The 16,299-nt window shown below is 41.6% G+C and overlaps 1 protein-coding gene across 1 annotated transcript in view; it reads left to right on the top strand.

Moving 5' to 3' along the window:
• The window catches only part of HHIP (hedgehog interacting protein), an 81,688-nt gene that overhangs the window by 52,273 nt on the left and 13,116 nt on the right, over positions 1-16,299 (top strand). The window contains exons 5-10 of the mRNA XM_008143845.3: positions 4,341-4,492; positions 4,915-5,088; positions 5,759-5,902; positions 9,795-9,916; positions 12,527-12,650; positions 13,717-13,847. Coding sequence (XP_008142067.1) covers positions 4,341-4,492; positions 4,915-5,088; positions 5,759-5,902; positions 9,795-9,916; positions 12,527-12,650; positions 13,717-13,847 — 847 coding nt within the window. The remainder of the gene's footprint in view (positions 1-4,340; positions 4,493-4,914; positions 5,089-5,758; positions 5,903-9,794; positions 9,917-12,526; positions 12,651-13,716; positions 13,848-16,299) is intronic.

The following is a 16,299-nucleotide window of genomic DNA, read 5'->3' as shown; positions in this document are numbered from 1 at the left end:
TTTTTTACAGCAGCAATAGAAAAACGAATACAACCTGGTATTGTGTTTGAACTAACAATTCTAAAACAAACCTATTTCACATTTTTTGAACAGCAAAAAGTTCCTGCCTCAGAGAAGCCAAGGTTTGCACAAGGAGGGCCCGTGTAGTCTGCAAGTCCTCGTGTCCCTTTCCTGAGGTGTGCCAGCAAACCGTAGACATGGGAGTGGCCAGCAATAAAGGGAATGTGATGACTTGCTTACAATACAGTATATGTTTCATAGAGAATTAAAGTTACCGCCACTCTGTTCTTACAGCAATTCTTAGAAGCTCCTTCGTTATTAAGAGGACAACAATTCTACTGGAGGTCTTCATCCATACCTGCGCACCTGTGTCATGTACATAAAATAAATTAGAAGATGGTCTTACTTTTTGCAGAAACTGCCTAATTCTTCATGTGATTTAGCTTTCGTACAGCCAAGCTTTTTTCTTTTTCTTACCAAGTTTTGAGTGCAGAAACCTCAGGTGTTAATATACTAATCAGCCTTTGTGTCAAAGTTACCCAGATTCTTTATTTATTCTCTTTAATACTTGTCTTTGGGTCATGCACATTTCTCATAGTGTAGCATTGAGAAATGTGCATGCTTAGCCTCCTCCCAAAATCAGCATCATAAGAAAGTATGGTGGGAATAAAACAACTGAGAATGGTACTTTGTTATCTGCTTCCATGTATAAGCTCCTTAAGGGCAGGGGTTGGTGTGTTGTTTTAATAACAGAGTTTTTTTTAATTGATTTTAGAAAGAAGAAGGGAGAGGGAGGAAGGGGAGAGAGAGAGAGAGAGAGAGAGAGAGAGAGAGAGAGAGAGAGAGAGAGAGAGAGAGAGAAACATCAATGAGACAGAAACATCGATTAGTTGCTTCTCATATGCACCCCAACTGAGGACAGAACCTGCAATCTGGCATGTGCCCTGACTGGGAATTGAACTGGTGGCCTTTTAGTGCACTGTATGACGTTCAACCAACTGAGCCACATAGGCCAGGGCCAGGGGTTGGTTTTTATTGATTGTCTTAGCCCTAGCACCAAGCACAATGCCTAACACATAGTAAGGTATTCAATAAATATTTGTTGACCGAACGTCAAATACCAACTTTTTTTGGACAAGGCAGTAACAAGGAATATCTTGAACTTAGCACTGCATTGTTTACTTTAATGGATGTTTCTTTTTTTTTTCTCAATGCCATAGCGCTGTTTTGTAGACTACTGAACTTGAAGCCAGTCACTTGCCAAAAGGTGACTAAGAAAAACTATGCAAAAATGGGAAATGCTGCTTCCGATTCAGTGCTGCCCAGCCCTGTTTCCTAAAATATACATTCCTTGAAAGAGATTAAGGCAAATTTTTAAAGAGGCCAGCAATCAGGAAAAATTAACTTGATCCCTGCTGAAAGTATGAAGGGAATGTTTTCTTCAAAATAATATCACAGCCCTGCCAGCATGACTCAGTGGTTGAGTATTGACCTATGAACCAGGAAGTCACAGTTTTAGTCCCCGGTTTGATGCCTGGATTTCGGGCTCCATCCCCCGTGCAGGGTGTGCAGGAGGCAGCCAATCAATCACTCTCTCATCATTGATGTTTCTATCTCTCTCTCCCTCTCCCTTCCTCTCTGAAATCACTAAAAATATATTTTAAAAACATATAATGTCACAGTGAAAGACCATGCTCCACAATTTCTCTTAAAAAGAAAAAATATTTTCTGGTATAATCAGTTTGTGAATACTTCTCTTTTTCAAATGCTACATACTTTGTTTTCTTCAGAGACCAGGAATATTCTCAGCCAATTGGTTGGAACTTGGACCTGTCTACCAGGATAGAGTATCCTCAAACTATAAGACTAGATCTAATCTTGTATTTATACCAAAGTCACCAATACTCTTTGGGGGGGTTTGCCTCTCTTCTGTTGACCCTGTGAAATTTCTCCTGAGAGCTGAATGGTCATTGGAATGGCAGTTTACTTATTAAGAGTCCCTAAGCGTGAGAGCGGTGGAGTGGTTATGATTTACTCTGAAACATGCGTAAATCTCAAAGTTCCACAGTGCATAGGGACATTATTTTCAAATCATTCAAACACCTGATTTTGAGGAGTCACTTGTGCTTGGTGTGGGGCTGTCTAGAAGTAGATGCAGTATTGGGAGGGCCAAGCAGAGGAGAACCAGGGTCTCATGGTAGCTTTGGATACTCCGGTGAGGCAACCCTAATGTGTTTGTAAATTACTTGCTGCCTGCTTGTGATAGGTGACACTGGGGATTTGCATAAATCTCTTTTCCCATCAGTCTTCCCACAGTACATGAATTCTACATTCCTAATTCCTGAAAAGCAACCAGCAGTTTTAAACCATGTTGCTATCCAACTCCAATTGTATTTCAGATGATTTGATTAGAGACTACAAAAGAACTACTTTCAACAAAAGCTTCTTAGAGTGGAACACAAACATTGTGAAGTGGGCATGCAGCCCTTTCTCTGCACTCATAGCTTCAGAGGGAAATCTGTACAGAAGAGGAAGTAGCCACACACTGAATCCCACCCCCAGGCCTCCTTATGCATCTGCCAAGGAGGTTTAAATGTGCAGTGACTTTCTTATAACCGAATCTTAGTTACACATCCCAGCTTTCAAAGTCTCATAAGAAAGGGCAGAGATATTTGTTTAACGAAGATGTAAACAGAAAAACAGCAACATCAACTCCATATTAAAATCATCTTAACAAGATAGTCCCTGCAATAGAGGCTCACACATAAAATCACAGTCATTAGATCCTTACCCTTCAGTGAGATTGTTCTTTTAATTTAAATTAATATGAAGCATATTGTGATATGCAAATGAGGAGGGTGACTTTTTTGACATTTGAACGACGATTTGGTAGTTCTGGGATATTTGCATCAGCTTTCTTACTTATACCATCTTAAAGTGTGGATGTTTCCACTTTGGATGGCACATATCTGAGAGCATTTTTTTCTCTATTCCAGGAAATCAATCAACAATGTTTACTAAAACTGAGCTTTTATGCCTAAAAATTAAAATACTCAAATCCATGTAGAATACAAACTACGTAGTTTTATGCTTTGCAAGGAGCACATGCTATTCTAGAGACAAAAAAAAGCACTAGAGTGCCTCCACTATCCCCTTGTGAAGTCACTGCAGTGGTAGAGGTGTTTTTCCCTCCCTGACCACTTACTTCTAAGGAGCAACGTGTAGCTTTCTGCCCTAGGACGAGCTTTTAAGGAAACGGTGCGGAGAAGGTGATGCACTAGCAGCTGTCCATGTGTGTAGTCACTGCCTTCACCTCTGTGGATGACTCAGCAGACTCCGGAGCAGACGCTTGCTGCCGTACTAGAATAGGGACTTGAGTCTCTGATCTAGATAATTTTAGATACTTTGATTTCATTATAGAAATTCCTAGACTACTTGTGGGATAAAACAAATGTTAAGACCATATTGAGTTTCAAGCTGAATTAGCAGAAAAGATAAAATGCCTTTCTATTTAAGAACATGATGATGTTTTAATTGTTACAGCATTTGGCATGCCTAATGTACACAGTCCTTGACATTCATATAATAACAAAAGAAAGTTGTTTGGGATTTTTATTTCCTAGTGTCCCCTTTCCCCTCTCGTATTTCTCCCGCCCCCGCCCCAGCCCTGGCTTCCCGCTCTCCTCCCGTTTCCCCACCCTTCTATGAAGAAAAACTCTGAGCGTGGAGGGGATGCATGTGAAAATACCTCGTTCTACGTAGAGAGACCGAGGCTGCTTATTACCTAGCGATGATGAGCAGACCACCAGCGTTGTGACAACCGATGCAGATGCCTCCGGGGTAAAACAAAGGTTTACACATTACACAAGCAATTTAACTGTTTTCTAAACATATTGCCAAGACAGTGGGAGTTGGCAGCCCACACTGTGTTTTAGGTTTTGGAGACTTGGATTAGAAGTGACTGCTGATTATGAACCTTTTTAATTTGTCTTCCGTGGACGACAAGCAACATGGTAACCCAGCAGAGAATTCTTCCCAGCACTTCACCTTGTCTTCCTAGCTTCCCAAGATCACAGGCACAAATCACTCGACAAAAGTAATGCGAGGGCCTTGTGCATAGATAACCACGCGAGACAACTGGCTTGTTCTAACCCTTAAAGAGTTCCGCAAAGTGAAATGTTTTATAATCCCTTTTTGTGCAGTAGGCAAGGAAGAAAAGAAAAGAGTTTGGGCAAAGATTATCCAAAAGAAAGAAAGAGACTCTTTCGGGGGTTCCAGCTGAAACACAATAAAGAACATAATTAACTTTGCGATTCTTTGTGTTTTTCATTTGACTGCAGGGAGGAGATGAAAGAGGGCTGCTAAGCCTTGCATTCCACCCCAATTACAAGAAAAACGGAAAGCTGTATGTGTCTTACACCACCAACCAAGAACGCTGGGCTATGGGGCCGCATGACCACATTCTTCGAGTTGTGGAATACACGGTGTCCAGGTATCGCTGAAATGCACGGAGGCATACATATTTTTCCATCTTATTTTCCCTGTATCTCTTCATCCTTTTTTGTTTAGAAGTTACAAATAGATAGCCATAGAGTGGCAATAATTAAACCCACAATCTCCATCTTGCTTAAACCCCCATGCGTGTCTTTAAGGAAAACTGGAAAAAAAAAAAAAAAACACGCACAAAAACGATAGCTTGGGCACTTTTCCTCAATTACCTTGCAATCTAAATGCTACTTCTGAACGTTGGAAAATAACGTAATTTTTTGGTGGTTTTTATTGGCCCCGTTTCAAGTATGTGCTTCCTTATTTACAGGCCAGGTGTTTGCTTCCCTAGGTGTGTACTCGTTACTTTCCAGTGGCTTCGCCTTCCAGCTCTCACAGTCGTGGTCTTGTTTCTGCCCCACAATGTAGGAAAAACCCCCATCAGGTTGACCTGAGGACCGCCAGGGTCTTTCTCGAAGTTGCAGAGCTGCACAGGAAGCACCTGGGGGGACAGCTGCTCTTCGGCCCCCACGGCTTGCTGTACATCATTCTCGGGGATGGGATGATCACGCTGGATGATATGGAAGAAATGGATGGGTTAAGGTAAAAAAAAAAAAAAAAAAAAAAAGGCAGGTTCCCACTTGATGTGAAAGTGCCAGGAGAAAGGCTCGGGCCCAGGGAGTGACAAGCAGTCTGTGAGCTGTACCCCCCGGGTTGAACGTTTAACTTGGTTTGCATGCCTGCATTGGGGATGTGCAGAGGCATTCAGTAGCATGTGGATGTGATATTTCTGAAAGTCGCTGCACTTTGATGACCTAACACAACTTAAGGCTCTGTTGACATCCTTCCCCAAGCCAGTATTTAGCATTCTCTTCTATCAATGCACGAAGCAGAGTGAGAAGGCAGAGAACTAATATCGCTCGCAGCCCGGAGACGCAAACAGCGCCTCCCCTCTGCCTGTCCACACTGCTCCCACCACTCCGCAGAATGGACCCACATACTCCGTGGAGTTTCCTGCAGAACACAAGATAGATGGGTCAGCAAAAACATAAGAGGACAGACGCAAACAGCAGCCCCCGCCTGAGGGTGCAGTCTGTGGCCTCTTGTCTGAAAGCAGACGGCCCCTCGCCTTATTTCCCGCCGTATGGAATTGGGAACTGGAATGATTTGGTCTCAGACAGGGGCATGATCTGTAGAGCAACCTCTCTGCATTTGGTTTTGGTGAAACATGTAATAAAAACGAAAGCACTCATGTCGTCCTCCTACTTCCCAGTGACTTCACAGGTTCTGTCCTCCGGCTGGACGTGGACACAGACATGTGCAACGTGCCTTATTCCATCCCCAGGAGCAACCCGCACTTCAACAGCACCAACCAGCCCCCCGAAGTGTTTGCCCACGGCCTCCACGATCCAGGCAGGTGAGAGCACCCGCCGGCTGCTGGCCTGCGTGAACGCCAGGCTGGGACTCGGGAACGGAGAAAAGACAGACAGACAGATGGGTCCAGACCCAGAGCAGCAGGAGTGGTGCTCAGGGCTGTGCCGCCGAAATCACACAGGCTCACTCTCCGAGCCAGTCGTTAGCACTCTCCTCTATTAATGCACGAAGCAGGTTTAGGAGGCAGATTAGACATGAAAAAGGACAATTTCATGCAGAAAAATCGCCTTCAAGTTTTGGAGGGCTATTATTAGAGAAGCACGGTGGGCCAGTGTCATGATTCAAACTCCACCTGAATAATCAGAGAGATAATAAACCTTTTGTCTCCTGAAATCCGTCTAAACGATGCTTTCCTTACATATTAAATGGGGGTGGTAAGCGCTACCTTGCAAGGATGCTGCAATGATTAAAAGCATGCAGCTACAAGTAAGTCATGAAACAGGGTCTGACACACATGGTAGATGTTAAATAAATTATAGTTCTTATTTTCATAGCTTCACTTAATACAGTACCAACTTATAAGGAATGGACTAAACATTAGCATTCTTTTCCTTGAAAAAAATTACAAATACTAAAGGAATGCTAAATGAAATACTGACCACTTACTAGAATGAACCGTAAAGAAAGGAACCCTAAGAAGAATGTAGAGTGAGAAGCTTGGGGCACACTTTTAAAAAGCTATGAAGTCTCCTAAAGTAATTCTGTGATGAAAGCTTCACCCAATCCGTGATCTGCTGGTCATACCAAGGGCTATCGGGCCACGTTGACTCCTTTATTGGCTAAAGTATTATTGCTATTTAATGTTTATTGAGTGTTCACTGTGTGCAAGGTGAGCAGTTTTCGAACTTTTTAGTTTTATAATCCCTCATGCCCTTCATCTCCCCTCCATCAAAGTCCACGTCTACAGTTCATTTCCTTTTTGGCATCTCAGCAGATCTTAAAATCTGGGCGACAGGGAATACTTAAGGTGGGTTCAGGATGTGGAGGAAACTGTCACATTCCATTCCTGTAGCTCAGCTCTCGCAGATACCACCACAGAGCAGCACTTTGAAGTCCAGCAGCCTGAGTCACCGCAGTCCCGCCGGCGCTTTCGTGCAACCTTCCCGGGGGTCCTGGACCCTCAGTGTAAAAACACAGTGGGAGGCACTTTACAGGCCTGACGTAGGGCAGGACGCCTGTGCTGTGGAGCCCCCACCCCCCGCGGCAGAGGGCTGGAGACACACTCATGCCTCCCTCCAAGGTTATGTTGGAACATTTAATAAAGCAGAAAGGAAACTAAATAATTATTATTGGCTAGACATTAAGCTGACTTTTATGAAGCACCTGGGTGCAGAATACTGAGCTAAGTATCTTATGCTCCTTATCTCCTTATGCCTCTCAGGGGTGCTCCGAGGTAGCTGGCATCAAGCCCCTCTCCCCCTTTTTTGAAGACTTTAAACTTTTTTTTTTGAGCAGTTTTACTAGTAAGTTCACAACAAAATTGATTGGAATGTAGAGAGATCTCCCATATACCCCTGCTTCTACACATGCAGAGCCTCCCCGCTATTGCTGACCCCACCAGAGTGATCCATTGGTGACAGCGAAGGAGCCTGCATCGACTCATCATGATCACTCCAAGTCCACAGTTTACATTAGGGTTCACTCGGTGTCGCACCTTGTATGGGTTTGGACAAATGTATAACAACATGTATCTGCCTTTACAGTATCAGACAGAGAAGCTTCACTCTCAGACTCTTTTTTACATAAGAAACTAAAGGTTCGAAGGGTCAAGTGGTTCTCAGTGGAGGTAGTATTCAGCCAGAGTAAAAGCCTCATGGCCCCCAGCAACGAAACTATTGGGACCCCTGGCCTTTTCTTCCAGATTTGCTCTTTCTTACCAGAAACAGGGCAAACCTTTTTGTTGTTATGTCATAGTTTCATCTGAAAAAGAAAAGCAATATAGGAAAATTTTCTCACCCTGTGTGGATTTAGTTCCACCTTCCGTCACAGCATGTGGATGTCATGATCCCTGCCAGGCATTGTATTCTGTGAGTCCTTGAATTAAAGAGGACAATTAAGAGACTGTTGCCACAGAACAGCTAACCCATCTCTGGCAGGTCAGGCTTATAGTTTCCCTAATATGGATGGGAGCATTTGGAGGCAACAGTTTTTGTTTTGCTGTTGTTCAAATAATTGCAACATGTTGCCCAAGACCCAGAGCCTACTCTCAGATTGTTTTATTTATTAATTTATTAATTTCCCAAAGGGTTTTGTTTTTAAGTCATTAATGTGTATACCTATATATTTTTGCCTAAAACAGTGATTTTTAGAGGATGATTTGGCAATGTCTAGAAACATTTTGGGTTTTCACAACTTGGGAGGAAGGGATCATGCTACTGACATGTAGCAGGTAGAGGCCAGAGATGCTGCTAAAGGTCCTACAATACTCAGGACAGCACCCCGCCCACCACCACCACCATTACCACCACCCACCAAAGTGTCAATAATGACAAAGTTTGGGAAACCTAAAAACAATGCAACACCATCTTCCACATTTGTAGGAACTTCAAAATTATAGTATTCAACTTTATTCTTCCCTCAACCCAAACTCCTCATGCCTAATTCCTCATTGACTTAACCATTGAACAAATATCCCCAGGTTGGAACTAGGTAATACAGAGATGAAGGTGGAAGTGGCTCCTGTCCTCGTGGCATTTATAGTCAGTGACTTAAGTCACAGAAAAATTCTGGCCCAGAACATGAAGACTACAGTCCATTAAAAGACCTCAATGGTTGTGGGACCAGTTTTATTGTGTTCCCTAAATTGGAGTGCACACTTTCCTTTGTTAGAGCAGCCTGAGTTTTAGAATGTAGGGGTTCCATGGAAGACACACAAAACTAACACAACAACTAATTTTACATTGTGTGTCGCCAAAGTGGGCTGTTGCTGATTCTTATACTTTACCAGTTTATTGTACATGTGATATCCTATCTAATAAAAGAGTAATATGCAAATTGACTGTCACTCCAAGACACAAGATGTGTCAAAGATGGCTTTGACCCATGTGGTCAAAGATGGCTGCCCCCATGTGGACACAAGATGGCCGCCACAAGATGGCCTATAGGGGAGGGCAGTTGTGGGCTATTAGGGGTGACCAGGCCAGCAGAGGAGGGCAGTTGGGGGTGACCAGGCTGGCAGAGGAGGGCAGTTGGGGGAGACCAGGCCAGCAAGGGAGGGCAGTTGGGAACCCAGGCCTGCAGGGGAGGGCAGTTGGGGGGGGGGTAACCAGGCCTGCAGGGGAGGGCAATTGAGGGGGGGCAGGCCTGCAGGGGAGGGCAGTTAGGGGTGACCAGGCCAGCACGGGAGGGCAGTTAGGGGTGACCGGGCCAGCAGGGGAGGGCAGTTGGGGGTGACCAGGCCTGCAGGGGAGGACAGTTAGGGGCAATCAGGCAGAGGCAGGCGAGCAGTTGGGAGCCAGCAGTCCTGGATTGTGAGAGGGATGTCCGACCACCCGTTGGACATCCCTCAAGGGGCCCCAGATTGGAGAGGGTGCAGGCTGGGCTGAGGAACACACACACACACCCCGCCCCTGTGCACAAATTTCATGCACTGGGCCTCTAGTTCCTTAATAACAGACTAGCAAGTGTTTGAAGTCAGTGTGCACATTCACAGTGTAGGGAGATACCCAGAGAAATTAAAAACTCTTCTCTAGAGATCATTAAGCTTCAGCAGATACACACACACATCAGGATGTTTCCTTCAGCCTCTTCTAGCGGATCCAAACCAAATAGTCCAAAGGGTCTGCCAGCCCACAAATACCTCTGTGTCAGAACTCTCCAGTCTGAGCTTGGAAGACACAGGTAGGAATTCATGGGTGTCCCCTTTTGTTACACAGATGTGCCGTGGATCGACATCCCACTGACATCAACATCAATTTAACAATACTGTGTTCAGACTCCAATGGAAAGAACAGGTCATCAGCCAGAATCTTACAGATAATAAAGGGGAAAGATTATGGTGAGTACAACATCATTTGTTGGTTTTGGTTTAGTTTGGTTTTATCTTATTTTAGTATATTAATTGAAGAGAAAAGGATTTCTGCAGAATGAGCACTGGGAAAGCATGAAAACACTGGCCTAACAGTGGCGAAGGAGTAAATTGCTCACTTTTTAAAGGTCCAGGAACTCTTATAAGCCCCCAGGGTTCCATTGGGGTAATTACCTTTCCCACAGATTAAATGGTGCTGGGTAAATCCAAAAAAATGTAATGGACCTTCAAAAGTTAGCAGTTTATATTTTGCTCATCTGAGAATCAAGATGAATAACTTCTATTTATGTAATATACAAGGGGAACTTGTCTTAACATCTTATATACAGAGCAAAAAACAAGTGTTAAGTGTAAGGAATTTTTCAATAACCAGCATGCTAGTCTTAGCAATTAGGAAAATTATAAGTGTTTCAAATAAGAATGTAATTTTTTAAATGTGTTTATTTTAGGGAAAACAAGGTAATAGCCTTGCAAAGACATGTCATGGAAATGGGATGTTTAGACATTATTTTTAATAACGTGACTACTAGAGTTATTTAGAGATACATATAAAATATAAAATTGTATAATATGAAGTCAAAGATACTTAACATCTTTCAATGTTTTAGTATTTATTCCTTTTGGAGGAAGCAACATATCAAATATTATGATTTAAGAAACACAGTAGATTATTAAATTGATTGCTTCTTCTATTTACTCATTAAATACAGATATTTATTCAGTACCAAGAATGAAGCAGCTGTGTTAGTTCATGTGGTATTCAGTTATTTTACTTTATTTTTTTTCCAGGTATTCATGTATGTGTGTGTGTGTGCATCTTACAAAAGCCAAACCAAAGACTAATGTGGTTTGGGAAAAAAAAACCTAATGAGTCACTAGCTTGATGGAATTCCAGCTATATTTGTAGATTAAGCTAAATTCTACAAGCACATTATTTGGGGTTCAGCTGAAAATGGTTACAATATTGGCAGCCCTACGTTTATGTATTAAAAACACATCCACTGAATCTTTTCCCAATGTATACATATATCAAATCACCACGATGTACACTTTAAATATCTTACAATTTATGACCTAGCCAGTTTGGTTCAGTGGAAAGAGCGTCGGCCTGCAAACTGAAGGGCCCCGGGTTCAATTCCAGTCCAGGGCATGTAACTCGATGCCCGGCCCTGGTCGGGACATGTGCGAAGGCAACCAATCGATGTGTCTCTCTCACATCTATGTTTCGATCTCTCTGTCTCTCTCCCTCCCACTCTCTCTGAAAATAAATGGAAAAATATCCTGAGGTGAGGATTAACAAAACAAAAATAAATAAATATCTTACAATTTTATTTGTCAATTATTCCTCAATAAAACTGAAAACAACAACAAGTAACCACAGCCACAGTGCTTACTACATGCCAGCCCTGGTAGTAAGCACTTCATAAACTTTACTCATTTCATTCACAGAACAACCCTATGTGATAGGCACTAGGCCACATTGTACAGATGAGGAAAGTGAGACACAGAAAGATTAAATATCACACAACATAAAGTGGCAGGGCCTGGATTTGAACCCCAGAGTTCAGCAGCCTGACTCCAGAGTTTATGTCCTCAGTCATTCAAATAGTCTACATCAAGGTGTTGGTGGTATAGTGGTGAGCATAGCTGCCTTCCAAATAGTCTACATCTCAGAGTACTGGTTATTTAAAATCTATCTTTTCTACGTCTTATAATATCATATTCATCATAATCACATGGGGAGGAGGGAGGACTTTAAAATTACTGTCTTTCCACAAAAGTTTGTGCCTAAAATACTGCCTGCTGATAGTGACTTATTTATATTAAGCACCTAATGTACTTAATGAGTAATAAGTAATTTTCAGATTGATTTGTAACTGACTTCAGATCTTTTCCACTGCAATTAGCATATGTGTATTCCAGTGTATAGTGACATGTGTGAAAAGAGTGAGGTCATGTCCATACACATGATTCAAAAGGAATGACTGCGTTTGGCTTTGTTAACCACACAACTCCATCAACAAAACTATTAAAATATTTTAAATGAAGATATTACTTGACTAAGTGACAATATTTGAAATGTGCAAATGTGGTTTTAAAGACATTTTATGCACTATACTTTTATTTTCATTAAAGTGTGAACTTTCAAACAGCTTATATAACGTCTAGCTCCATTTACTAAATATATGCTGAAGCATTTCTACAAAAAATTCAATATTAAAAAATTCAGTATTATTTTTAAGTATTTTGGTTCTAAAGTAAGTAACTGTGATTTCCAAAATATCCAGATTCTAATTGCATTACAGACTTTCTAAGTCTTGGCAGTTATAACAACAGCAAGCACGTCGGAGCATTCCCATTTCATTAAGCTGGACGTGGAAGCCCTTAAAATGTACACCAGTTAAGCAGCAGGAGTAACTATTTTCACTAAATATCTAGAGCAAGGCTCCACCTCGTGCATGATGGCACACACTTCAGGGTTCTAGTAAATGACTGGAATAATCGTGGCTGGGCCTACATCACTTTTGCTTTATGAAAATATGTTTCATCTGATCTAATGCTGTGTACATTTCTTTCCAGAAAGTGAGCCATCACTTTTAGAATTCAAGCTATTTAGCAGTGGTCCTTTGGTTGGCGGGTTTGTTTACCGAGGCTGCCAGTCGGAAAGGCTGTATGGAAGCTACGTGTTTGGAGACCGTGATGGGTAGGCGTCCTGATCCCACAATTTGACATATTGAATGACATATACATTGATTAGGGGGCAGACTGCCATAAAGTATTCAAGTGCGTGTCTCCCTTTGGGGGTCAGCTCTGGGACACACACAGATATTATTTATGTTTAGTCCCACTATTGTATGGTGGTTTGAAGAACTACCTAAGAGATGCTTTTTAAACAGACTTGATCAAGTTCATAAAATAATTTTCTTTGTGTACAACACCACAAACATTAAATCTTGGAATAATATAATAAAATGATTGTAGCAACAGGTTTAAAATAAACCATATCTTGATGTTGTATCTTCATCAATTATAAAAAATAATAGTAATTTTCTTTAGTGCAGAGAAGTCCTCAGGACTTTTGAGATTATGTAGGCTCTTCCCTTCATCCTTACCATAAATTTGCCATGATAATGAGTAATTTGAAAACTATGGTTTTATATGAGTTTATAAATATTTTAAAGATAATCTTGGAAGGCCGAGAATTTTTGCTTTTGCTTTTGATTTTCAGGACTTTGGGCAAGTTAATTAGTCTCAAGTGGTAGGAATACTCCAAAATTAAATTTTGGTCTAAAGTTAAGGTCACATTGTGGATAATTATAAGAAATTCTGTGATGAAACCCAAATTCAGAATCTTGTTTCCCAGGCCCCTGGCATTCAGGCACATGGCAGAGCTGATATGCTTGGTCACTACAGGACTAGAAAAGTGTACTGACCACCTTATCTCCCCCTGCCCCTCTCTCTGATTGATAGCTCAGCATGGAGTCTAGTCCTGGAGAGGAAGTATCATTCTCTGGATGAAGGGGCGGGCTTTTCTCAGACTCAGGTACATTTAGTGCCCTGGGGGAACAAAATCCTAACTTTAAGTACTTTCTCCCCACCTGGGAATTTCATAGCATTCACACACATTATGGGCTATAATATTGTTCCCTTTAGAAGCCAGGCCTATGGCACAACAATTATTTATTGAGTTTTAGTTTAGACAAATGCTTGTGTTTTTTTTAAGCAATGATGTGTTTTTACTGTAGGTTTGTGGTATGTTTGTGTTGCAGGAATTTCTTAACTCTTCAGCAAAGCCCCGTGACCAAGCAATGGCAAGAAAAACCGCTCTGTCTCGGCAATGGCGGTTCCTGTCGAGGCTACTTCTCAGGTCACATATTGGGATTTGGAGAAGATGAATTAGGTACCGCACAAACTTTTCTATTAAGTTCCCTTCTCATTCCTTTGCCTGGAGGTTTTGTTCTGCTCGGGAGAATAAACACCACCCTCTCATCCTCCTGGGTTGGAAATGTAACCTAGAGCAAAGATGACCTCCTGGAGAGATTTCAGAGGGTCCAGTTATTTGTTGGGTTCCTTCAATAACCTTTCTGTGGGGGGCCTTTACATCTTATTTCCACCCCAGAAATAAGAAAGTCACCAAAGCAGGAAAATGGGAGGCAGGAACAAAAGGAGAACTTTTGAGTCCCAAAGAGAGGGTAATTTTAAATGTCTACTGATATTTTTGATGCATCTGAGTCATTTGCTTAGATTCTCTATCTGAAAACCTTCCCATTTATCCATGCCTCTTGGAATAATTTAAATATTTGTTGCAATCCAAATTTCACTTATCCTCTATTTCCTAATTTTTATTTTGTGTCCACTGGGACGTAAAATTTGTGCAAAATAATCTGAGTTTATAGATCTGCTTTGCAACAGAATAGAAATTATCTTCTTGTTGATGATCTATGGAATAACATACAATTTATTTGTTGGTATCTATAATAAAAGCCTAAGCAACAGTTTTGGTGGAACGACCAGAACGACAGGTCGCTATGATGTGCGCTGACCACCAGGGAGCAGGTGCTCAATGCAGGAGCTGCCCCCTGGTGGTCAGTGTGCTCCCACAGGGGGAGCGCCACTCAGCCAGAAGCCTGGCTCATGGCTGGTGAGCGCAGTGGTGGTGGTGGGAGCCTCTCCCGCCTCCACGGCAGCGCTAAGGAAGGAGCAGCGAGCCGAATGGTAAGCAGCAGTGAGCAAGCAGGCAGTAAAGAGCGAGGGGTCCCAGACCGTGAGAGGGATGTCCACCGGCAGGGCAGACATCCCCAGAGGGGTCCCAGACTGCAAGAGGGTACAGGCTGGGCTGAGGGGACCCCCCGCCCCCCAGTGCATGTATTTCATGCACCGGGCCTCTAGTATTTTCATTATGTCTGCAAAAAGAAGTTAAAGTTGGAATGTGATCAAAAAGTGGAAATGCCACTAATTTTAAATTTTAGAGATAAATGTCACTTTCATAATACTTCCCTTTAAAGAAAAATGACAACTATGCCCCTTTAACATCAGAGATGAATTTCTCAGTGTTAAGAAAGAGTTGTGTTTCCCATCGAAATCAGAATATTTTCTCTAAAAGTACAGATTTGGTTTTCCTGCATCAAATGAAGGATTAGTCAGAAATCATTCCACGCCATTTACTTACAGTAGGTTAACAAGGAACTCAGACAAGATTCCTCAAACACATAACACATATTTCAGAGCCACAGGAATATAATGATTCAAAGAAGAGAAATCTAATCTGTCCTTTTCTTGTTCCAGCATTGGAAGCATTTTACAATTAATTTTCCCTTAATATTCTCCTTCCCCACTTATAGGACCCAGAAAGATACCCTTTTTCTCTTAAATTATCTGTAATGTAATTTACATTTCATTGGCCAACTCTTATTTGAAAATACAAATTAGGATTAACTTGCTTGTGCCAGAGTTAGAGATGAATATTTAGATGCTATGACTGAATCATTTAGATTTCCCCAGACCTTGCTACAAATGATTCACCCTCAGTCATCCTATTAGCAGCAGCATCACTGGTTAAAATATCCAAGTGTCTGTCTACACTTAATACTATGTTGGGAGCAGAACCAACAAATAAAACATACACAATCCTTCCTTCTCCAAAGCTATAATGTCATGTATATTCTATAATTAAAAATATACTTTCACTGAATATTGATTTAATGTGAAACTGGACTTAATTAAGAACCATTTAAGGAAATGAGTAAGTTTTGGAATATTTGGGGGGGAAAAAGTATTAAAAGTTTGTTTTTCCTATGTAGTTTTTTTAAATAATATTTGTTGATTTCAGAGAGTAAGGGAGAGGGAGAGAGAGATAGAAACATCAATGATGAGAGAGAATAATTGATTGGCTGCCTCCTGCATGCCCCACACTGGGGATCAACCCACAACTTAGGCATGTGCCCTGACAAGGAATCAAACCTTGACCTCCTGGTTCATAGGTAGATGCTCAAACACTGAGCCACACCGGCCAGGCCTATGTGCGGGTTTTTTAAACTATAAAATCAGGATGGGTTTGTAGGAAGAATCAAATGAGGTAAACTATCTAAAGAACTTGAAAGATAAATGTTAATTTTTTTACTTACATTCCTTTGCTTTTTAACTTCATTTTTAGTTTTTCTGTTGTATGTAAATTTTAAGCGTAAACCATGTCACATCCATTTCAGAAGTAAGAAAGCAGTAGGGTTTTCTTAATACGCAATAAATAGAGGGGAATAGAGAAGTATAGAGTAAATCAAGAACTATTTCATGAATGAGAACCAAATATAAGTGTTAAAGCCTTATAAACATGTAATCATAAGTATAGCTTCTAA

This window comes from Eptesicus fuscus, chromosome 6 (assembly GCF_027574615.1).
Source record: "Eptesicus fuscus isolate TK198812 chromosome 6, DD_ASM_mEF_20220401, whole genome shotgun sequence".
Lineage (NCBI taxonomy): Eukaryota > Metazoa > Chordata > Mammalia > Chiroptera > Vespertilionidae > Eptesicus > Eptesicus fuscus.
Note: the sequence above shows the minus strand (reverse complement) of the source record. Positions and strands in the feature narration are given on the sequence as shown.